Source organism: Cottoperca gobio, chromosome 3 (assembly GCF_900634415.1).
Source record: "Cottoperca gobio chromosome 3, fCotGob3.1, whole genome shotgun sequence".
NCBI lineage: Eukaryota > Metazoa > Chordata > Actinopteri > Perciformes > Bovichtidae > Cottoperca > Cottoperca gobio.
In genome coordinates, this window is record NC_041357.1 from 11,868,263 (window position 1) to 11,894,248 (window position 25,986).

Genomic DNA, 25,986 nt, shown 5'->3' on the forward strand with positions numbered 1-25,986 from the left:
GCCCTGGACCTCTAAACAAACATAGCTAAATGCTCTTCTTCCACACTTTCTTTGATATCCAGCCTGATGTTAAACAGATTTTGGAAAGAGAACTTTCACTGTTTGGTTTTTTTGCAGATCCTTGAGACAATATTTCCTTCTAGTCAACAAACACATTTGAGTGAAAGCCAGAGTGTCATCAGTTTCACCATCAGCTATTTCCATGCTCCCCCATTAAAAAAAGGACACATCCCAGCAGCTCACTTATCACAAAAATCTGGTGAATGAGGAAATTGTTGTTTCCTCAAGTGATTGGTCAAGTGATTGCTCTCATGTTCACATCAGACTCTCATCCATGCGCTGGGTACATTTATACATCTCGAACAACTATAAAATGTTGTGTTGTTGGAGCATAGAGTCTTAAATTTCCCTTGCACTTTGCAATTGATGGCTCTGTCAGATTGTATAAAATGTGTCTGGCGTGCTACAACAAGGCTCCTAACACCCTTACAATAATTAGAACAAATGACTACTAAAAAAAGGGTACTCAGCTGGAAAGGAAGCAGTAAGCAGGTACTGAAGTTTCTATGTAAGAAAATAACAAATGAACAGGTTTGCTATGAAGAAGTACTACAATTATTAACAAGAACACCAGTGCGCCAATTTTGTTTTGTTTTGCCAGCTACATAATTTCAATTCTGGGAGAAAAAAGATCCATGGCAACGTAAAATCCTCTGGACTTGACAGTGTTATATTACTATCTCTTGTATTGATTTCATTATGACGAGTACATGTGAAGAATATGTAATAATAGGTCTCTACGTAAAACACCCTTAAAATGTAGAAAATCAATACAAAAAGAGTCAGTTATAAATCAATACTGACCAAACACTCATACAGGCTAAGTGAAAGGCTTGAATCATTTATAGGCACAGCTAACAAATTACAGTAGCTCTAGTCATTTTGATCTTCTCACTGCCCCCTGGATCAGAATAGCCTTTTGTGGCTTGCTGAGTAAAATCCACTGAAACACTTTATTGATGAGAGACCCACAATTAATTTGGTGTTTTTGAGGTGCTGTGTGTGTGTGATCCTTTCGTCTGCCGTGTTTACATTACTGCCTGTATGACACCTGAAATTATTGTCGACTACCAAGACTGGCTATAATGGCTGCTTCAGCATACCAAGGCTACACTTCAAGCAAACCAACTGCTGTTGCTTACTGACCTCTGTGACAAAGTGTGTCTGCTGCTAGCTAACTGGATGGTAAACTAAGACCTTCCAAAATACAGAATAAATGCATGGTGTAAATAAGCCATTTTTATTGCATGGCACACTGGAACTAAGTGGATTACTACAGTTGTGTGTAGAAGGATTAATATCTTGCATTTATGTCAAGGTTTTCCTTTATCAGTGTCAACAGCTCAGAGTTATTGTCAAACCCAGTCAAAGGAGCAGCCAAACTGATAATTAAAATGAACTGCAGCATAAGCCAGAAATGTTTAAGACTCTTTAGGAACAAGTAAAATATTAAGCTGCCAAATATTCAAAGTTTCCTTTCTCTCTCTTTGATGACTGGTGTATTTATCTGAACAAATAGCATTACTAGTCGATGTATTAAGCATTTCAGCATCCAATTTAAATGAACAAACAAACCATCCATTACATAAAACACATCTTATATCAGCTCTCAATCTAATTTGTTCACAAAATTAGCCAATCCTTTGGAGGATAGTAGGCTACACCCTAAAAATACCGGATTGTTCAGGCCGCTACCAACATTGATATTTTGGGGTTAAATAAAACAATAACGACATATTGTAATTCACATTAATCTTTCCCTGAACAAGGGCACTTCATCATTGTGTCATTTTGTAAGCTTAGTTCGGTTTAAGAGCAGAAGTGAGACTACTTTCTGGACTGATATAGCGATTCAATGATCCAATATCATCCATAAAGTACAGTAAAGTGAAAACATAGTTACAAACGATGTAGCTAGCGCCGTTAGCAAGCAGTGCATAGCGCCATAAGTGCTAGTGGGGTAACATTGCCAAGTGTGCGGTCGATAGAGAGCATTTGTGACGGTGAGTAGCAGTAACTTTATAGCTGTGTGTAGCAGCACAGTGTATCTACAGTTTATTTGTCCATGAATAAATGCTACAACTTAACAAGACGAAAGCCAGGCTCCCGTGTCATGCTAGCCACTCATTTAAATAGGTTTTTTTTACTATTTGCCAGAGGAGTGCCTTGGACCATTCTTCTTTTATTAAAAAGGAGGTTAGCCCCAAAGTAAGCAACAACAGCCAAGGCTCTCATAAGGTGGGCTGACATTTAAGGTAGATCAGCTCTATTATCATTTTATGGCGCATTTCCACTTTATGGTACAGCTCTACTTGACTCGACTTGCTCTTTTTTGTTTTTTTCCACTGGGGATAGTACTTTATATCTGGTATTTCTTTTAGCACCACCTTAGCCGAGGTTCCAAGCAAGCTTAGGAGATACTAAATTGTGACGTAAAAACACTGCAGACCACTGGTGGGTCAGAGAGAACACTATCGCCACTAGCTTAACCCGAATTTGAAACAAACGGCGTACACCTCGCCTTACATTTGACGAAGTGCAGACGTACCTCTGTTTGGTTGCCGAAGAAAGGGATCAGCGATTCTGCCATTTACACGGACGTTTCAAGCAATATTGCTACGCCAAACAGCTAACGCCCCGCCTACACTGAGGAGGTACTATCCGTAAAGTAAAGTCTTACCATGCCGTGGAAACGCGGCTTAAGAGTTGCATTGTAAGCACTAAACAGTTGACCTATACAGAAAAACATCTGCGTGAACAACCAATCATATTTGATCAAATGTTGGCAGTGGTGCATTGGGAACAACTTTATCTTGCAATTAAAACCAATTTAATCACATTTCTTGTCACCACAAACCAGTCATTTTGCCAATGCAAATATGGCTAATTCAACTTTAGAGGAATACTGCTCCATTTAAAAAGGCAACATGTCGAGGTTGGATAGTTAGAAACAGTTTTAAAGAAACCTTCATGTTTTGTACTTAACCATGGAGAGAAATTATGAAATTGGACCTATTTTATCAGAGTATTTGGATGCAGACTACTTGGCCATTAGTGTATGTGGTACAGTCAGTCTTTGGAGTAGCACAGGCCACAGGGTTAGCCCTTAATGGTCTTGTAAAAAAAAAATAGTCCTCTAATTGAATGACTCACTTTAGGGAGATGGGACAGCCCAAACAACATGAGCCAACAAAATGAATTGGAGTAATCTGGAAAGAAGGGTACAAATGTATGAGACCACAATCCACCATTTTAATGAGATCTTGTCCCCTCTGTAAAGACCTTGTTCTGGATAAAAACGTGTTTCAGAAGTGTAACAAACCGTTTTTACAGTGACACCAGCAGCTGGAGTGAAGGGTTCAAATAGTCAGCCTCACATATATTCTCACACTGTGTTGAAACCTCAAGAGTGAAAAACGTTTCATTTTCTGTTTATCTTGAGATCAACCCCCCTTTAACGGATACCCTGGGGTCCTCGGTGCATAGCTTGGGAAACACTGTAGACACTACACTGTTGGAATCTGCAGCTGTAACTCTGTACAACTAAGGGTTTCCTCAAAACATTTTGTTGCCTAACATTTAACTTTTTTTTTTAAATGTATATGTATAAATGCAGGCAGGCAAGTGTTCTTTTTTTAATGATTAATAAACGTTACTCTCCTCGAGCTGACCGTTACTAACTGTTAAGGTACCCGTGTAAGTTAAATAGTATTAGTTAGCTATTGTATTCAGGCGCTTTAACGTTACTTAACTACATGTTTACACGTAAGTTGAACTTCAAGAAGCTAACAGAGCTAACTTAGCTTGCTGTAATGAGCTAGTCTGACTAATACGCTAGCTGGCAGAGTGAAACAATGAGCTCAGAGTGCAGTCAGGCTTGGCTAGCTTGCCTGCTGCTGCATGCTGTGTTGGCTATATGGTGTAAGGCTAGCCAGCTTGCTTTGCAAGCAAGGCTAACGTTAAGTGGCTAACGAGTCGTAGCACTATCAACAATGAGAGTAAGGCAGAAAAAGAGACAAATGTAGTAACTTACCGACTTAGCTAGCCACTCCTATTCCAAACCCTGGTCTGTCCATGGTGGTATGCACTCCATAAAAGGAACAAATCAGAGTGTGAATTATAATAAAGCCTCTAAATAAATAAAAATCTTGAGCACCAGAAACCAGTGGCAGCGCACTCCCCAAGACATCCAACACAAGAGAGGAGGGGAGGCCAGCGATTCACTGGACTTCTGCCATCACACTTCGAGATACCGTCCTCATCGAAAACAACCCGAGTCCGGAGGGCATTTTTATCGGTGCCGCCTCAAGCCCGACACAAGTCCACTCGTCTCCAGCGACCTTCAGGCAATTAATCCCACAGCGAATAGCTTTCCCATCCAGGTTAATTCCTCCGTATTCACCGTTTCTGGATGAGTGCCGTGGTGTTTCTTCGTGTGGGAACTGATACAATGTAACCAACCAGCAGCAGCGGGAGCGGGGAGGAAATCCAGGAGAAGGAGCTCCAGCCGGACTGGACTGTCATCACACTGCACAGAGCACCGGGTTAAAGACATGGAACTGGATTACCCACACGGAAAAGATTTAATTTTAATTTGTTTGTTTCAGACAGGAATATCCAACAGCTAGTCCAACTGCAGTGGTGGTACTCAGATCCTTTACTTATGTAAAAGGAGAAATACCATCGCCGAAAAATACTCTGTTACAAGTCAAAGTCCTGAATTCAAAATGTTACTTAAGAAATAGACCTAGTATTATCATAAAAATGTACTGTATTACTTTGTGATAAACCATTTTGGTTGGTGCTTATTTGGTAATAATGGAGTTATTAATGTTGCCAATCCGTGAATAAATACTCATAGGTTTCTCCCTTTGTAATAAACCATATGTTATGCAGATATAAACATGAATAAGTCATGTTTTTTCCCTTTTTATTTTTTAAATGAACTGTTAAACTCCTTTTCCAGAAGGTGATGTACTGAAGATCTTATCTAAAAAGATAAAAGAAGTGGATAGACATCAGCCAAAGGGATTTGTCACAACCTGGCAACTCAAAACGTTGTTCACATTAGTAGCCATTAATATAATTGATCAAATTATAGAGTGAATGTAATCATGATGAACACGCTAAAGGAAACATTCTAGGTAAGGTCCTTGATATCATCTGTAAATACTGGCTGGTTTACTTTCTCCCAAAAGCATTAAATGTGCATCTTGTTGAATGTCAACACTTTTAATACTCTGATTACACAAAAAGCAAACAATGCTGAGGTTAACTTGATCTTCACGCTTCAGGGCAAATCGGACTAGTTATACCTTTGCGAGTGTTTCACTGAACTGAATCTATTAACAAACAAACGAAGAGGGGATATCTCTGAGAACAGTGAGCCGGAAAATGAAAAGCTTCCTCACAATAAGACCCTTTCATATATGTTAGGATTCCAACTCTCACAGCTCCACAGATAACCTTTCATGTTTACCAGCTTCAAACACCATGAAGGCTTTAAGTCGTTGTCTCTCCCAGCACTGCTGGTTACCCAGGCAACAAGAATATGATAATGTTGCCTTTGACATGACAGAAGGAATCATCTCGCTAACAAACAGAGACAACAGGCACAGGGAGGGCTGGGGGGGAGGCAGGGGGAGGGGGGCTGAATTAATGGACTCTTTTTCACACAGAGGGGAAAAGCAGCAGCAGCAGCTACTCACCCTCCTCCATCCATCCTCCATCTTCCTTCATTGCCTCCAATGCATTCCTGCTGGCAGGCACACTCATGTCTTCCCAAGAGAACAGCTAGCCTCCACTGGAAAGCTAAATAACAGTCAGTGGCAAAGTGGAGACTGGAGGGGACTGATTTCTGATGATGACTGCCCTTCAAGGCTGAGGCTCCAAAACCAAAGGGGTCTCACTGCGGAGCGTTGCACCAACTACAAACCTGAAATGAACAAGCTGTGTGGACGCCATGTGTTTTCCATCAGTGAGAAAAAAGGGCTAATCAGCCAGTCATGTGGAATCAAAGTGGGGCTGGCTTTATTCGTGTGATCATCTTTCCATTACTCTATAAAATAAACTGTAAAGCCTTGAAACCCATCTGAAAGAGACTTGCTCTTTAGCACGTTTAAATTAAAGATTTGTGTCAACTGACAGCCCTGTAATATAGATACAGTAGAATAAAGTGATACTAAATAACATAATAATTACTAACACAAGGACAAATAATAGGATAGGATATAGTATTGTAGCATTATTAATAGATTTCAACAAATAGTTTTCACAATGACCCAATTAATTTCCATTCTCCTAATTGATATGGCACAAAGCCTCAGGTTTTTCTTCTGCATTACATCTACTTGTGTTTCCCATTTGCAGCCATGCTAAAAGCATGTCTTTAGGGATGGCAGGCTGTCAGGCCGCCGGTCAGTCTGTCGATTGGACATTTTTTGTTTTGAGCAAATTATCTCAAAAATGATTAAATAAATTGACTGCAATTTGGTGCAGACATTCATGTTCCCCAGTGGATGAGTCATATGGACTTTGGTAATCCCCAGACTTCGCCTCGAGCGCCACCACAAGGTTGACTTGTTTGTTTGATTTGTTGTTTTGACTGAAATGTTGCCATGAAATTTGATGCAACATTGATGTCCCCTTCAGGGTAAATTGTATTAACTTTGGTGATCTCTTAACTTTACATCTGCACGTTAGCATTGTCAGTGTGAGACTGGGTATATATTACTATATTTACCCTCCAGCATGTTATTTGAGTGTCAAAATTCTCAGTGTATAAAATTAAAATAATACAAAGGAGTGAATTTGTTATAGGATATTCAGATGGAGATGGAGAGGAGTCGCATGTTTGTTTCTTCCCCCTGTGGTTTGATTGTCTAGTTATAGCCACGCAAACACCAGCGAAGGTCGTCCACCATTAGTGCTTAATGGTTAGGAGTCATGCAAACAACAATATTGTGTTAACTTAGCATCAAATCATATTTTGTAAATATGAAATCAGTCAAGAGCCAAGAATTAATCAACAGTGAACAGTTAAGTCAATAAAGTAATACTGGAAAGCCAAGACGTAAGAAAGATCTGGTTCCTAGACGATCCTAGGTAGCAGAAAAAACTGGGGATTCACAGATTGTTGAAAATGTATTAATTTGCCTTTCTAAAGCATGATTTGTTTCCCTCCTCTGACAAAATAGGATCAAGTGTGAAAGCAATGACATTTTTGTTTTACTCCATCTTATTTGGGACAAACTGAGGATTCGACCCAATTAGTCAAACAGAAAAACATAGACTCACACAGTCATGAAGCATTGCATGTAACGGATCTACAGAAAAACATTTATTGTCAGTGGTGATTGTAAGGTATTATTTTCTGACAATTTTCTTTTGTTGTCTCTCCAAATTTCAATTTTGTCAAATGTCTATATCCGCCATATCATTACATTTGAACAGTCATGAGAATAAAAACGCATTTTGTAAGCCTGTGGCAAAACCGGGTTTGTATTTATTGTCTATCATATAGCAATATGCTAATAGTTAATCCAGAGTAATCATGTTATGTATCTGTTACAGTGCCTGCTACTAAGAAAACAGAAGCCTGGAAGGGACTATTTTACATATTCAAGAGACTAAAGCTTGACAAATCACTATGTTCAGAGATTTATCCCTCGTGACAGGAGAGGCCTTAAAGACAGAATATGATGTGAACTGTGTTCTGTGTGGCATCATGTGTTAAGAAGCTCTGAGAAGCTGTGAAGACATCCTGGTGGGGGGCTTTTCTGTGGACAGGCATTGTACCATAATATGAACACACAGGAGTCTCTTTAGTTTGGAGATTTTGTTATTATACTGGGTGTTTCTATGGTATTCTCTTACCCCCTACTACATTTGTGTTGTTTCCGGTACCATCTCGTCCAGCAAGGTCAAAAGGTCAAGAACTAAATTGATCACTTATCAGTGGATCTTTAGAAATGGCAGTGAGTGAAAGCCATTTGTGATGGCAAATCCATTTTTAATGGAATTTATGCAACTGTTCTCTCTTTGAGGACTCACAGTAATAATCTTGTCAAGCCACAACCCTTTTGTAAAGTCAGCTTGGCCTTGGTCACTGTGCAGCTTTACAGACAACAACAAAGTTTCCCTTTGATCACAGTAATTCATAGAAAAGGTAATCTGTAGAACAGATATTCACATTGACTGTTGCCCAGCCCTTTAAGTACAAACAGGTCGTAGGTCTTCGTAGAGAGAACACATACAGACATTCATTTCTTAGATCTCTCGCTCTGCATTTCACTCACTTGCCTTGAGGGATGAAAGCTTTCAGAGGTTCATGTGCTTCCCCTCCTCAGATGGGGCCCACGTCGTACCTCTGGACTAACCAAAGCCAACGAGCCATGACACTCTGGAGATGGCACAAAGGCACTCTGCTCTACTTAGATACTCTATAAAGCCTCCTTCCTACATAAAAGGTATCCTATCAGGCAATCGTAGATATGATTCACACAGGACTGTGAACAGACTGGATGAGCTATAGGTCCACATTTTGGTAAATACAATTATTTCCTTTTGCAGAGAGTTAGACAAGAATATTGGTCACTCATGTTTGTGTTCTAAATATGAAGCTACAGTTTGCTGGAAACAGCTGGCCTGGCTCTGTCCAAAGACAAACTAAAAGGATATACTGTATGTGTGAAGTCCTGAGAGGTTATTTAGCTGTTAAACTATTGTGATGATTTTACAAAAGCATATTCTGCTGTCAAACTGTCAGTATCCTTTTTCTAAATATTTCCTTTGTACATCACCCTGGCTCGACAGGCAGCGGTCTGTGACACATTATGAGATGGATGAGCCACAAGCTGTTCCCAGGTTGTATTGTTCCCCAGCCTGCCGCCACCTTTTCTAAAGTGCTCCAAAGCCTAATTCCTCTTCCAGGCCTGTGGGGATGGGGGGATGGGACCCTGCGCCCTCAGTCCAATCAGTCTCTCAGCAAGCACACAAAGGTCCTGCTGCTTCTACAACTGGAAACTTGGCATGATGGTGAGGAGGGCATACTGCTGGACTGGCGTCAATTGGATTTAATTTCAATCAGCCGATACAGCTGGGCATCTTTTTCAGCCCAAATGATGAATAACATTACCTTTTTTTTTTTTATGTCTAATTCAATTTTAAAACCTTGGCTAACTGGATAAATGTTGGGTGGTGACAGGGATTTCAGCTGGAGTTTTTACTGGTGCTCAAAATTAATGACGCCCTGCATATTAGATCTACATTCCTTCATCCACTCTGATTTGTCTCTCTCCCCTCTCCACCAGCATCATTAACAGCAGGGTGGATGGTTTGTGATGCTGCAGAAAAAGCCTCAGGCACACTGATGAAGCATAGAAACACCACTGATAGAGAGCTGGAGTGATTTAAAGCAAGTTAGACATTTTGGAAAATTATCTTATTCGCTTATTATTGGTTGAGAGGTGGATGAAAAGATCGATATCATTCACATGTCCATTAAATATGAAGCTATAGCTAGCAGCCGGTGAGCTTAGCTTAGCACAAAGACTAAAATGGGGGTGTAATGCTAGCCGGGCTCTATCCAAATATAACAAATTCTGACTACCAACACCTAATTAACACGCTATATCTGTTTTCTGTTTTCCATCTGTCTATAGCCGTTTCCAGTTTTTATGCTACGCTGCAGCTCACTGTAGCTCAGTTTTTTATATTTAAATGGGTCACATGCAGCATTTCTTCCACACAAGTACATCACATATTTTGTGCATGAAAAACCAATGGCACATGATCTTATGGTTTATCTATAGAGGCTTAGTAAAAACTGCATGTGCTTAATTGTTCAGCATGACAGCACAGAGCCCTTGTTTATGTGAACTTGGGATGTCTGTTCTCGTCGAGGGGAAGTGCCCCTGATCTGGAAGACAGAAGAAGAGGCCACCCACAGGGCAAGTAGCTGTCATCGTTGATTCACTGCAGACTAAATTTAGTAAATTCTTATGCAGCCTCTCTGAAGAAAAACCCCACCTTCTATGGAGAAACTTTACAAAAGAGAGCTCTTACATTCTCTGGGTGGGAGATTACTGGGAGGGCTGGTGCAATTATGCGTTCTCTTGCTGAATGGAGTTGAGCAGAGAGTTGTAGCTAATCTGCAACTCAAACAAGAGTAAATCTAAGCTAATCAACAGCGAATTACAATGCCAGGCACAGGCAAAAACATAACAAATCGGGATGGGTGTGTGCTTGTGATTCATGCTATGCTTTTCAAACTATGGTGAAATACGCCCTCGGGCAAGAACCAGCTTAGGTGAAACAGCCACTCAACACATTTGGAAGAAAATAAATAGACAGCAATGCAAGAACAGGTAACATGTTGAAATACAGAATTACATTACACTGGCAGATTATCAATCAGAGCCTGTCACAACAGCACTTGAACCAGAGGAAAGACTTCATAATAAAGAGGTCGGAAATCTGTGTGAATTTGAATATCAGCACAGAAGAGCTTTAAGAAGTCTGAATAGATTACTTTAGAGGTCTTAGTCTGTGCATGTTCCTGAAGAGAACTAGGTATTACTCAAGATCTGGCATCTTTGTTTGTTTTTAAAGGAAGTGGCATGATGAACTAGTCCATGAATCTGATGACCTTTTTAAAAAGCAGGCTTAACCAATGTCTAATGAGTCACACCAAACTATTATTCAATAAATAAGTCATTCAAGACCTGAGTGCAGTTCTGTAAAAGCCTGATTGTTCAGGTTTTAGCGCTGGAATGCTTTTATACTGAGGATTCAATAGTGCAAGAAATCTGGGGTAGTCCGGAAGGATTTCTTATCTTAATACAGCGACTGAAGTTAATACAACGCTTGTGAAGTACAATCATGTTGAAGCATCTTTGTGATTAACAAGAGGGGGATTAATGGCTGAGGGGGCATTAAATTGCCACCATTAATATCTTTGGAGAAATTAAGACTTTGCATTGCCCACAACAGGGCGACAAGTGAGGTTACTTTTTCAAAATCCATTTAAAGTTATAATCCTTTAAGATTTTCACCATAGTAAACCCAATTGTTGATACCTTTTATGGCTGGCATTTACTCATTAGTTACCTCCCTAAAAATAAATTGGCATTGTAAATGTTAGTGTCTGCCATTCCCGTGCTGGATTCAAATGACATGCACAAAAGATTCAAAGGAAAGAAAACTGTGTACACTGGAAATATTTCTTACGTCCAAAGAACCCAAGGGTTTTCCTCAGCATGGGCATGATGCTACAGATACAGCAGAGTCCAAGAAATCCAGGTTGAATCATAAATCCACGAGTCTGAGGGATTAGATGGTGTTTTTTTAAAAACTCTTTTGAGGCACGGCCGTAACAATGTTTTCCTCCTTGCAATGCTTGCAAGGTAAACAACATGATTAGCACGATTCTAAAGTTACGCTACAAGGTATGGAATGTGCACATGCATGTATTTCATTAGTCTAAACAGTGTGTTGCTGGGTGATATTGGATTACGCTAAAGAGCCAGGAACAACATTTCTGCTCGAGGACCCTACATTGTTTTAGCTGGACTCCTCTGCGTCATCCCTCCCCCTGCTGTGCCAATAAAATGCCCTCATTGAAATGAATGAGAAGGCAGTGTTTTTTTAACACAGCTCTATTGTTGGTCAAAATGTGGCTTTAGGTGTGAGAAGGGTAACGACAGGCCTGCCCCAGATGAGGAGAGATAGACAGCATTTCTCTCACACCAAGCCGATATAGGCCGTCAGTTAATGACGACAGTCTCCGCCGCACATTCAGCATGTTGAATCGGAAATACTTTTGTCTCTGTTGTCTCATAAAACCTGACTTAAAACAAAATGAAGCAATTTCTAGTTAATCTCTTGTGCCTGGAGAAACCAGTAGATGATGACAGAACATTTTTCTAAAAGATGCCATCCGTGTTTAACAACATACAAGCTTTTTTTTATTTTGACAAATCAAATTTGAATTGGAATAAGAGAAGCACAAAATTAAACCTAATGATCCTTTAATTTTATTTCTGCAAACAGTCAAGTAGAAACACAGCAGAATATAGAAATGTGTCTAAATTATTATATGTCTATGTTCTGTATACTTTAAAGCAATATTCCTTATGTAAAGTTCAAATGCCACTGATTAACAACACAAGTAGAGCTGAAACTGATAATATGTCAACGTTGATAATAATGGATTAAATGTCAGGACAACCCAGTGGAGAATGGAGCCATTCTTGGAAAACATAATTTGCCATGTTCCCGTGAGATCAGACTGTTTTTGCTTCTCAGCTTCTCCTCTGACGTCACTCTGCAGCTGATGGGACCAGCCCCTTCTTGGCACCCTGGTGGTAGTGACTCTCCAGCTTCCCTGTGAGAGAAAGGGGGCGAAAGGGAAGGGTGGGAGGGGAGAAAAGAGGAAGGGATGAATCAAAACACCATCAAAGGGACAATGACCTTTCTGAGAGCTCAAGGCCAGTTGATTAGAGGCGGCCTCGGGTAGGCAGCGGAGAAAGAGAGTCTTCTACAAATTACATACATAAAACATTATAAAAAGACAATTCAGCCATTCAAAGCTGTCATCCCACTTACACAATACACTAATCAGTCACAAATATAAATAAGTAGAACTTTAAAGTCCCTCAGAGGAATAAATGTCTCTAACTTGCTTTGCCATGTATTCCAGTAGTAAGATGCATAGTACTGGAAACATCTTCCTCAGTTCAGAGGTGGTATGAGGAGCTTTTATTGCTGACCAGTTCTGTGATCTAGTGTCATGGTTGTTCACTTTGAACTCAACTAAGGATGTTAAGTAACCAAGCAACTTACAGCAGACAGCATGGCTATACAAATGAAAACACAGGTACGTGATGCCTTCTGGATGTCAGTTTTTGTGGGGCATTCTGCAATTTCTTATAATGCTGTACTGCATCTATAAGATTTCCAGTAAGAGTATGGATTAGAGTAGGAACATCAACACTCTTTGCTCTTGTCTGGAAGTCTTCAAAGTCCAATTGTCATTTTGTAAAAGCCTGATTTGCAGACGAGCCGATGGCATACAAGATGGTATCATCAGCATAAAAATGGACATTGCAGAGTTCAGTTGTAAAATAAATATTTTTCATGTATACAATAACTAGCCTAATATTGATTCTTGTGGGACACCTTTATCAACCAACTTGATTTGAAGCCATCTGCAACAATAGTCTGAACTCTGGCAAAAGATATGGTTAGTACCAGGTGTAAACAGAATTATGAAAACAACAGGAATGAAGGATGTGTGAAAGCGCCATCGGTAGCAACTAATAAACATTACAATACAATAGTTTCTCAGTGTGCTCAAGTGGTGCATCCAAGGAATGTAAAAGTCTGTGCATGTGTATTAGTCTGCCAAGAATGTAACAGTCAGGGATTCTTTCATTAATCACTTTGTTTTGATTTTGTAACTGTCGCTATCAGCACCTGTCCTGCACAAACTTGCTGATAAGCAGACTGCCATTTCCAAGCCATAAAACAGTAGCCTCTATTGTTGTGAGAATCTCCATGGTTATAATTTATTGCTCACGGATTAAGTGTAAAGCACAGACTAGAAAGCTTACAAAGATGATAACAGCTGAGACTCTTAAAGGGGGATTTGATCAAGTTACTATTTATATAAATGCTTGTAACCATGGTGTGTAAACAAAACCCCCGCAGCCACTGACCGGAGCCGACCTTCTAACATACTGTAGCTGACACCTTTCTCTCTTATTAGATCAAATTCCTCATTCTCAGAAACTATGGTCTGCTGCCGTGTCCTTTTCTATGCAGAACAACCTCGTCTGGGTTTTGATAACCTGTGTTGACCACGTCCTTAACTGCCAGGCAAAGAATAAGCCTGTGTCTCAATGCTTAACACAAGCCTACTGCTTGTCAAACCACGGCATTAGCTGGCTGTCTTCTTCATGGCTTAGGAAAAAAATGATACAAGTGTCACAGGCAGGGGTGGTAGTTGTCACTTGTGCTTTCTTTTCATGTTGTCACGTTATGGTTGAACTCAGTGGGTAGTAGCAGCATAAACAAGGTGTTTAGGAGAAGTGCTGTTTGCTCACCATTTCCAAGCTTGTCTGAATGCCTGTCAGTGTCTGTCGGTTTACGCCAGGAGCGAGTACTGCTTAGGCGTGGAAAAACCGCTGGAATTTTTGGGTTAATGCTGCCAACCAGTTATCCAAGATTGCTTTTATGATAAATCCACTATAACAGAAATGCATCATTCTTGATTCTATTTGGGTGTTGTGCGAGAGAGAGCTTGAGTCAATATCGTGGAAAATTGGCGTTGGCAGTTTTTCTTGTTTGACATTTTATGAATGTTGCGTATGAACAGATAGGAAAACAAACTGATTAAGGGATAAGTCAAAACAAGCACTCATGGAATGAACATCTAGCAGTTGAAATGTGTTAGTTACTCATTTGGCCAATCTCAAAGCAGTTAGTCCCATGTGCATCCTGGCATAATGAAAAATAAACTTCAAGGACACCGAAGGATGCTGAAATGAAAATGCAACGTGCACAAGTTTATTTTTTTTCCTCTTTTAAATAGATTTTTCGGGGTGTATTAGGCATATTGAAAGTGATAGATCAGTTTTCTTAACATAAAATACAAAGTCCTGTAGTTAGGGATCTTCTAGCCAAAAAATGAAGTGAGAAAAAACATTTGAATCCATAATACTACATCATTTATTTTAACCAATAGCAACAAAAGACAACAACTTTAATGTATTTGCAATGCTTGATTTGCCTCTACGACCTCAGTAGCACTGAGTAACTCATTCCAATTTGTGTTAAAAAAAACAGCAATATCATGTTCATTTAAGAAAATACAGATTTCCTTCATAAATTCCTTTAGAAAGTGCTAGTAGGAAAGAATCCATTCATTATTTTTTGGGCCAGCTGGGAGTAACGCAAGAAGCTGTAAAACACAACACTGACATATTATCACCTTATAAATGTGTTAAACAGTTACCTATTTACACTTCCAGCAGACATGGAGCAACATTAGCATTTATTCGAAGTCACCGCCACCTGGCAGTTGTAAGTTCAATATTCACTGTGTTTTTGTTTCCAACTCCTGAAGAAAATATTAGTTTTTTTAAGCCACTAAATGCTTTATTATGTTCACTAGCTATGTGCTAACAGTGTCTATCGGCTATTAAGCGCTAGGCAGGTGGCTTAGTCGGTTTTTAGAGCCTTTTCACTGAAAAAAGCTATCTGCTGTGAGAGCGGCGAGAGAGAACTAAAAACAGTTGGGGCCAAAAAAACAAAACAACAAGCTGAAAAACGTTATAAAGCTCTATAGAGCTGCGGGGAACTGCAGTTAGGTGATAACTCTCTGGGAACAAGCCCTTTCACATAAAAGTAGTCAAGTGAGCCATTGCTAATATAGAACGCCAAGAGACTCCGTTGTTTATGACCAAATTATGAACCGGCTAAGTGAGAACATGTATGACATGGACAATCTCCTGTTGTATTCTACATGTGTGAAAGGGCAGCTGAGAGTGTCCTTAAGGCAATTTTCTCAACTAATTAAAATAAATCCTTGAGTAAAATATTGAAAAATAACGCGATTTTGAGAATCTGGCCATGAACGACCAAGGACAACAGCAATAACAACAGAGAGTACAGTAAGTGGGCCTTGTTGTCACGTCTGTCAGGGGGAGTATTCTCTGGTTGTATGAACAAGTCAGACTCATTATATTCGCTAGGAAAGTCAATCCAGCAATGTTACATATTCCTTGGGTGAAGGCGACTTTTGTTAATGGCTCTGGAGCTGCTGAGCTGTCGCATTTCAGAGTAGAGCGGAGAGAGCTGGAGGGAATGCAAGTAAAAGCAGGAGTGGGTGGAAAAAACAGGGAGACAGCAAAAATGAGACAGAAGGGATGAGGAGAGGGAGGGGGAGGTGGGAGAAAGGGTTACAGATAGGACAGCAGGAGAGGTAGAGAGAGGGAGAAATAGAAAGGCTGGCCCATCGATTGGCTGAGATAATTTCCCATTGATTGCTGCACTGTTTGGAGATTGCTGGAGAAAGGTTTATTGCCCACATGCTGCAGCTGGGGGAGGAGGCCATAAAATAAGCACAGGTTGTCTGCAGAGGGCTGGCGCTCCATCATCAAGACCGTAAAACACACTCCCGAACACACGCTCAGCCACAAAGACGCTCATACATATACTACACTTGGATACTCTGCTTACATATTCACAAATATGACTGCATGCATACTATTCCCATTACACATAATGGAAGAAAACAACTCATCGCTGATGGAAAGCGCACTCACATAATCCCTTGAAAAGCCAGGGGCAGTAGTGCAAAGAGTATTTATTAGGCTGAAATAGAGGTCCATTGACATCCTCGCTGACATCAATAACATGCAGGCCCATCCGCTTCCTTGCAGTAATAATCACAAGAATAATTGGCTGGTTGCTGTTTCTCTTTCTGTGAGAGTAACTGCCTACGCACTGAAGAATAAAAAAGGCTGAATTTTGTATCTTTTATTACACACTGGTCCCAAAGCACCTGGATAATAAACCTAGAACAGCTATGCATATACACTTTATCCACATGTTGATACGCCCTCTGATGACACACTTTTGACATGAGGAAATTACTTCATTCCAACGAATGATGACACAGAAAGGGGAAAGCTTAAAGTGGAGCACCACCAGCTCTGTGATTGAATGTAACACCTTCAACAGTATCTGTTACATTGATTCCCACTGGGATCCCACAATAACCAATTCAGAGTCTATAACAAGTATACTGCCTGGAGAGTAAAAAAAAAGGTTTAGAGTGAAAAGGCTTTAACTATCTGAAACTAAATGGCAGGATTTAATGGTTTGAATTCAAAGATGGTGCAAAGGAACAGATGGGGAGGCATATATTCCACCAGTGCATTTTACACATCTGCAGTTTATACAAAATATAAAACACTCATGCTGGAGGTCTGGTAGATAAAGCTGGTGTTAATCTAATTTTTGTCAATAAATTCAACAAAAACAGTCTCTCTACATCAGGGGTCACCAACCTTTTTGATACTGAGAGCTACTTCAAGGGTACTGAATAATACGAAGGGCTACTTGTTTGATACAAGCTTCCTGAACAACATAGTTGCACGGTTCACCTTTAATGATAATATTATAATTAATAATAATAATCATAATAAATATTCATACATGTGAAGAGTCTGTCTGATCACATGTTAATGTTAATTATTCCTCACAATGATTATTAACAATGATTTATGGTAGGAAACAGATATATTTAAACATTATGTATTTATGTTCTCAATCTATTTCAACATTTGAAAGTCAGAGTTATCACATCTCTGATAGTTTTGTAAATATCTTTGACAGTTTTGTATGAATGAGCACATTTGTAGCATTTTGTTCAAAATTACACCGGTTATATTTTAGTACAAAGTATCACTTTCCTTTCACTGTTGTAAAAAATAATTCTTCCTCCCAATCATTGTGAAAATAGTTAGTTTTCTTTCGCTTTTCTGCCGTGTTTAGCGTAAAAGCTGCTCCCGCTAGCTTGTCTCAGCGAAAAGGGAAATGGAGATTTAGCTTGCATCCCTACAGGGTCAGAGTTCATATATACATAAAACATTTGTTTTTTAAATTCTATATTCAATATTGTCATTTTAAAATAAAGAATAATTCAAGTGTTATTGATAAAATAAAATAAAAACAGCAAAACAATTAAATACAAATTTTAGATGGCGCTTCATGGTGACTAGTGCTATTTTTAGAACATGCCCTGCGGGCGACTCACGTCTCTGCGGGAGACCAAGTGCCCGCGGGCACCGCGTTGGCTACCCCTGCTCTACATCTTCCAACTTCCCTTCACTGTCCATGACACTCCGCCCCAAGACCATTTATTCGTAACAAAGACATCTTTAGAAACGGGCCACGTGTATAGTTTAACTTTTAATGTCTACAGCCATGCTAGCGTCTTGGTGAGGTTGGATGTTACATTTCGCTTAATCATAACAAAAGCATGCTAACATGTTGATGTTTAGGTTTAATGTTTACCAAGCTCACCAACCTAGTTTAGCTTGTTAGCATGCTAACACTGGCTGATTAGCTCTAAAGCTGATGGGAATGTCATCAGTTTTAGCAGCTGCTAGAGGAAAAGTCAGTAGGAAACAATAAGAGGAAGTCAGTATTGTTTGTAATCCATGTTGAGCCAATCCTTAAAGTGGATGTCAAGTTATTTCAATGGATAAGTATAAACTTCGACCTGTAAAAGTCAGGCAATCACCAAAATCATGATAATCCAACTAATAGTTATAGAGATATTTCAGACTACCGGGTACTGTAGTTTTTAGTAGAGTTGCTCAAATAGGAGAACATATTGCATTTCTTGGGTACTATTTCCTTCTGTGGATTAATATACATTCGGTGCACTAGTGAGTATTTCTGGCACCAGGTTGAGTAGGAATGTTCATTGTAATGAATACATATGTGGCTCATTGATGTGTTTTTAATAGTTTTGGTCAACAATGGAGTTTTATGGCACAATGGCTACACAAGCTGTACTCACTGTTAATAGGATCAATTTGGTGTTCATTTTGAGTCTTTTTATGGGATTTGTTTGCATCTGCAGCCTTATAATTTAACACAAAAAAAGAATGTGTCTACAAGGCTTGCAGCAGTCAATGCAGCTACAATGCTTCTGATAAATCAAATGTGGCAGTTGTATTTCCCATATTTCAGGAAGCGTGACTGGTCCAATGGTGTTGAAGATGAAGTGAAAGGGCTCCCAGTTCATGATGAATCCAATAGGTTTTTTAAAAAAGGCTTCATTCTGACTTCAGCTCAGCAACACTGCCCTTCTATCTTCTTTTCCTTATCTGGCCTCAGCTTAGTACACCTCCAGCTGAATTCATTCTGAATGTGAAACCAAGCCGACAGCCTGGAGCACTGCAGGAAAGTGGATGTGTACAAAACCCTCGGTAGCCAGGGGAGAACAGCGAGAGAGGAGGGGAAAAACCGCCTGGATTCCCATCTTGCTGTTAGTCACACCTAATTTACATTCCCTTCCTGTGCTGCCGAGCTGGTGAATTTACAAGTGGATAGAGAAGGTGCTGTTTGAGACTTGCTTTGGCATGCTGTTTGCAAGGGGTTAGGGAGAAGCATGAACCATGCTTCCCACTGCAGAGAAAACAGTCTCTCTGCATCTCTTGGTCCAAACCTCCCTGCCTGAAGCTGTTTTCACAGACACTGAGGGGCTGTAATGGCTGAGTGATTTCTCCAACTAGCAGCACAGTGTTGAGCTGGTTTAGTCACGCACATGACAGTTCGTCACAACTCGCTAGAGAACCAATGCCAGACAAGTCGGGGACAGCAAAGGTGGTGTTGGTTGGTGGGTGTATGTGGAGCAGTGAGGACACATCAGTGCTCTAATGCAAACTACAGCATAGATTGTACCTGCTATCAGTTCATTCAATTTTTCTTTTTTTGATAGCATGTTGAGAATTGTTCTGCTTTATTTAATATAATATGTTTTAAGAATAAATATAAGCGAACAGTTTGAATGAGCATGTGGTCTCGGATTAATTAAATCTTTCATAATTAATAGCAATTTAAAATTCACTTCAATTTGTGAAATCCATAAACTGTCTGAGATATTAACTAAGTGTTGCATTATATTCCGCCCACACCCCCGCATGAGGATTTACTGATTGTTATTGTTATGATATTTAGTTCCATGTAAAGCTGCGATTGACTTTTAAGTATAGAAGTCCCCCTATTTAGCATTCATATAACTTGGCGCGCCAGATGGTTTGTTACACAGAACCATATGAGAAGCCAAAATTGGAAAAAGGGCCGACACTTTCAAAAAAAGTACTTGGCAGGGGATTGGATAACCCATCTGTCTATTACAGGTGTCAACCAATAAGATCAACGTAGGTGGCAGCTTCAGTACCACCTAAACCACGCTCGTAGCTGTCAGTAGCTCTTCACAGGACGTTGATTGGTCCGAAACCAAACGCATATACACATTAGTGTAGATCATAGGTCTTCAACAGGGGGTCCGAGGAGGTACTGCAGGGGCGGGGTCGTAAAATTGTTTGTAGATAAAGCAATTATTATTATTATTATTCTTTTAATTATTTTTTTTGTTGCTTTGCGCATTCACATTCCCTCCTCCGCTGTGTTTTGCGAGGGGCGGGACTTCGCTCCCGACACAAACAAATACAATAAGAGAGAGAGCGGAGGAAAAGAGAGGGGTGAACTAAAAGAAATTCGCGCCACGCACTCCCCATCGCACGTACCTCATCCAGACCAAACAGCACCCCGTCCCCTGTCCCCCGTCGCCCCGTCGCATGGACCTCTTCAAGCCTCTTCTATACAATATATACAGTAGTGGGTCCCTGCTCCACGCTACACCAGTTTGAGGGTCCTTGGCCTGAAAAACGTTGAAGACCCCTGGTGTAGATGTAAGCAGATATAAGTCTGTATTCATGTATTTACCAACAACTATAACTTCTTCCTGTGCAAATCCACAAGTAGAGGCTGGTATACAGACAGACTATAGTTAAATACAGGTGAAGGAAACTGTCCGAATAACAACATCTCCTCACAACTCCTTAACGTCAGCAAGACTAAGGAGTGAACTTTGGGAACGACTGCCTGGTACGGAAACAGCATCGAACAGGCCCTACAAAAAGTGGTGAGTTCGGAGGAACATACAATAGGCAGTCCTCTACTCTGCCTAAAGAATATTAACACTAGGCACTGCAAGAATAAGGCTGGGAGAATCTTTAAGTTAACGTTCTTTTCTTCCTGTTGAGGTTTGAAAGAAGGTACTATTTAAACCAGGCCAGCACAGAGCATCAGGAGCTTCTACTAGGGTTGGGCCGATTACTACAATTTCAAACTACCGTATTTTCCGCACTATAAGGCGCACTTAAAAGCCTTTAATTTTCTCAAAAAGCGACAGTGCGCCTTATAATCCGGAGCGCTTTATATATGGATTAATTCTGGTTGTGTTTACTGATCTCGAAGCGATTTTGTATGGTACACGGCGCTCTGTCAAAATGTTTTAGTACGACTTTTGTAAACTACAAAGCCGCACTGTGCTGCCTATTTCTATGTTTATAGAGTTGGGACATGTTTTTTGACTCAGAGTGAGCGCTCATTGGTTTGTTGGTTTGCTGGGGGCGTGTCAGAGTGAGCGCTTCTGCTTTGCGAGGATCTTTGTTTACGGAGCTGCGAGATCAACACGTGGAGCAGAGACGCTAAAAAACTGTTTGTGTCTGTGATGCTTGAGCCTTGGAAACTATTTGTCTTTTTACGAAGTAAAATAAGAACAGTAAAGTCAAGAAAGCAAACCTTGCATCTTTATTGGAGGACTTTTGCATGTTAGCCAACTGTCTAGCTACGCATAGGGATACACGCTGTACTTGCATAACACGCACCGCTTGCAGCATTACGGCTACCGTAGTCAGGAGCGTCGCGGAGTAATACATACTGTGCTTCACCATAATATTACAGTGTGTGTGTATAAGGACCCCAAAATGGCACCTGTCAAGAGACACGCTTACGACGCGGACTTCAAACTCAAGGCTATCAGTCACGCAGTAGAACATGGGAATAGAGAGAATTCAACATTAATGAATCAATGGTACGGAAGTGGAGGAAGCAAGAAGATGACGTTTGATTTGGCGGTATCAGACTGTTTTTTTTATGTGTTACAACTGAACAAGGTTGGGAGTTATTGTGAATACGTTCATTAACGTTTGAACAATGTTGAGTTATTGTGAACACGTTTAATAAAGTTTGACTGACTGACTTATCTGACTGTTTTGTTTCGCTTAATGCGCCTTATAGTCCGGTGCGCTTTATATATGAAAACAGATCGAAAATAGACCATTCATTGACAGTGCGCCTTATAATCCAGTGCGCTCTATAGTGCGGAAAATACGGTAGTATTATATCAAGCCTAACACCGGACAGTTAAACCAAATTTTAACGCTAGGTTTGGCACTCGACTTTGCAGCCGCTCATAACTTTTTTTCCTGCAGTGTTTAGAAAGTTGCCTCATCTATGTTTTATTGTGAGGATCCAAAATGCCGGTGAACACAAGCGTAGAGGTTCAGCGCCTTTAGACTTACTCTGCCACGTCTCGTCTCGCCAAAAAACAAATTAACTGTCGACTAAACAAACACAATGTGCACAATGTCTTCCCCCCTCTACTGAAATATGATCTCCCTCATGTTGCCAGCCTCGGCTCGGCAGTAAACTGCGCAGTTAGATACTGGTGTAGTGTACTGTTTTTAAACAGGCATATTATTGTAATCACGTGGACATATTGCTTATTATCTGGCTACGTACCAAAATCCTTTAAAGTAGCTGTAATAAAACCACTTCTTAAAAAGCCTGGTCTTGATCCAGAGGTTTTAGCCAACTATAGGCCGATATCTAACCTTCCCTTTCTCGCTAAAATCCTTGAGAAAGCAGTCGCAAAACAGTTGTGTGACTTTTTACATAATAATAGTTTATTTGAGGTTTTTCAATCTGGATTTAGAGTTCATCATAGCACAGAGACGGCACTGGTGAAAGTTACCAATGACCTTCTATTGGCATTCAGACAAAGGACTCGTCTCTGTTCTTGTCTTGTTAGACCTCAGTGCTGCTTTCGACACTGTTGATCATGACATTCTACTACAGAGACTGGAACATTGTGTTGGCATAAAAGGAACCGCACTAAGCTGGTTCAAGTCCTATTTATCTGAGCGATCTCAATTTGTACTTGTTAACGATAAATCCTCCATGACAGCCAAAGTCAGTCTTGGAGTTCCGCAGGGTTCTGTACTTGGACCGATTCTATTCACCTTATATATGCTTCCTTTGGGCAATATTATAAGGAACCACTCTATAAACTTTCATTGTTATGCGGATGATACCCAATTATATCTATCAATTAAACCAGATGAAACCAATCAATTGGCTAAACTTCAAGCATGCCTTAAGGACATAAAAACTTGGATGTCTAGCAACTTTTTGATGTTAAACACAGACAAAACTGAAGTTATTATACTTGGCCCTAAACGCCTCCGAAACGCATTTTCTAATGACATAGAAGCTCTGGATGGCATTAACTTGGCCTCCAGCACCACTGTAAGGAATCTTGGCGTCATCTTTGATCAAGATCTGTCGTTTAACTCCCACATAAAACAAATCTCAAGGACTGCCTTCTTTCATCTACGTAACATTGCAAAAATAAGACACATCCTGTCTCAAAATGATGCAGAAAAACTAGTCCATGCATTTGTTACTTCAAGGCTGGATTACTGCAACTCATTGTTATCAGGTTGTCCAAAAAAGTCGGTTAAGACTCTTCAGTTGATCCAAAATGCAGCGGCACGTGTATTGACTAGAACAAGGAAATGGGATCATATTACTCCTGTATTAGCTGCTCTGCACTGGCTCCCGGTAAAATACAGAATAGAATTCAAAATCCTTCTCCTGACTTACAAATCAATTAAAGGTCAGGCTCCAGCATATCTTAAAGATCTCATAGTACCTTATAAACCAACTAGAGCATTACGCTCCCAGACTGCAGGGTTACTTGTGGTTCCTAGAGTCTCTAAGAGTACAATGGGAGCCAGAGCCTTCAGCTATCAAGCTCCTCTCCAGTGGAACTAGCTTCCAGTTTGTGTTCGGGAGGCAGACACACTCTCCACATTTAAGAGTAGGCTAAAGACTTTCCTTTTTGATAAAGCTTATAGTTAGGGCTGGCTCAGGTTTGCCCTGGATCAGCCCCTAGTTATGCTGCTATAGGCTTAGACTGCCGGGGGACACCTCCCTGCTCTCTTCCTTCTCTCCCTCTCTCTTCTTCTCCCTCTCTTCTTCTCCCTCTCTATCTGTATGCATTTATGTAAATGTATGTTACTAACTCACCATCCGGGGTATCATCCCCGGAGTGTCTGTCTCTCATGTGGCAGGTTGCCACTGATAAAGTTTACGTCAGGATCATGAATCGTGACAGCGCCTGCTGACCTGGTCCTGCTGGACACCGGGAAGCCTTATTGACATTTTCCTGGATTCATCCAAACTTTCTATTTCTTTTTTTTTTTCCAACACAACATAATTTCTGTCAAATGTTGTATTTGTACTATGTTGTTTATCCTGTACACACGACTATTGCACGTCTGTCCGTCCTGGGAGAGGGATCCCTCCTCAGTTGCTCTCCCTGAGGTTTCTTCCATTTTTTCCCCTTTAATTTTGGGGTTTCTTTTAGGAAGTTTTTCCTTGTGCGATGCGAGGGTCTAAGGACAGAGGATGTTGTAACCTGTACAGTCTGTAAAGCACACTGAGACAAATGTATAATTTGTGATATTGGGCTATACAAATAAATTTGATTTGATTTGATTTGCTTATTACTAATACATGTTGGTTTTAGTGCTGCGACGCCGTGGGCACAGGTTGCTTTGTTTCAATTTGTCAGAACGTGCCATAATGATAAATTCCTGTTCGGTTTAAGATCGTACATCGAACCGGACTGGCAAAACTGGAAATAGACCCAACACTAGCTTCTACTCTCAGGCCACGAGGATCCTAAATGAGGTCTCTGCCTAAGACTGCGCCTTTTGCTTGGATTTTGATTTCTAATTTCAGTCCCACTTCTCAAGCCTCTTCGCTGAAAGCACAATGACTTGATCCCAGATCACAGCACAGAGGCACGAGTAACAATGTGAGGAATTTGGAGAAGAAGAGAAAAATCTGTTAAGTATTTGGAGCCGCGCCCATTTTATTTGCCAACACGAACTTGGCTAGCTGCTGCAGAAAGCAAGTGTGATTGTCAGATTATTTTTTTCAGAAAGTGATAAAATTGAGTGATGAAGACCACCTCCAGCTGACAAACAGCCGTCGGAACACCACTTTATGTTTGATACATATATATTGGCCTTACAGGTTACAGGGTAAAGCTTTTATTTTGAGGATTAGTAGTTCAAACACCCTGACAAGCAGTTCAAATCTGAGGGGGTTTATCCTTAACAACATCATTGTTATGACCTTCTAGGTCAGGGAAAACCCTTCAATTGCTCATAGACAGTTAAGCCTTTAGTTGTTCTGGTCAATTCCCAAATGTCTCCGCAAATATGAACCAAACTGAAACGCAAATTGAGGCAGACAGAAGTGGAGCCTGAGCTAAATGTTTAGTGTATAAATGTATTGTATATAATGGATGAGTCCATACACCACAGAGTTAAACAACACACATATTGTTATTATTTAATGGAAAAGAAGCCTGTTGGCAGTAATCAATCCAATTGTGTGAGCTTGACCCAGAGTTAGACAATGGAGTCACACAGTATACATATTGATTACATGCTGGAGGCTATGCTGGGTGTAAAAATAAACATCAGCCTACAGTAAATGGGTCTGTGGTTCTAAAACGTTTGAGCACTTGGTCGATGATCATTACTTAGCCTTCTGTTGACATTGTTACAATTTTAAAACTTCCTGACTTAAACATTTTTGTTAAATTAAGGTCACGTAACAACACAGACTCAATGCTGAATGTAATGATTCTACTCTCAGACCTAGTGTCATGGCTCCCATCTGTAGTCACTTGGCTCTAGCATTTGCCTTTCCTTCCCCTCTTACCCGATATTCACACTGCAAACATATATGATAAACAACTTCTCAAAAGTCGCTTCATTTCTTGTACAACTGAACAACAAGGAAAGCTCAGCTGATGTGTGAACAGTCAGGCAAAAAATTGGATTGGAAGGAGCTTTTCTTTTAACAAACAAGTTGCTTATAGACAGAATGTGTGTTACAGGCAAGACCTTTGCATTTTTAAAGATGAAATGGCACTTGTATTCTCTTGTAAATGACAATTAACAAGCATTAAAATGC

General features: G+C 40.3%; 2 protein-coding genes across 4 annotated transcripts in view; both read right to left on the bottom strand.

Moving 5' to 3' along the window:
* znf609b (zinc finger protein 609b) overlaps nucleotides 1-4,562 on the bottom strand; it is a 74,578-nt gene extending 70,016 nt beyond the window's left edge. For all 3 annotated transcript variants that reach the window (XM_029458523.1, XM_029458530.1, XM_029458514.1), the window contains exon 1: nucleotides 4,094-4,562. The gene's annotated coding sequence lies outside the window, so the exon portion shown is untranslated. The remainder of the gene's footprint in view (nucleotides 1-4,093) is intronic.
* Nucleotides 4,563-12,072: 7,510 nt separating this feature from the next.
* The window catches only part of trip4 (thyroid hormone receptor interactor 4), a 74,307-nt gene continuing 60,393 nt past the window's right edge, over nucleotides 12,073-25,986 (bottom strand). The window contains exon 13 of the mRNA XM_029428786.1: nucleotides 12,073-12,445. Coding sequence (XP_029284646.1) covers nucleotides 12,381-12,445 — 65 coding nt within the window. The 3' untranslated portion in view covers nucleotides 12,073-12,380. The remainder of the gene's footprint in view (nucleotides 12,446-25,986) is intronic.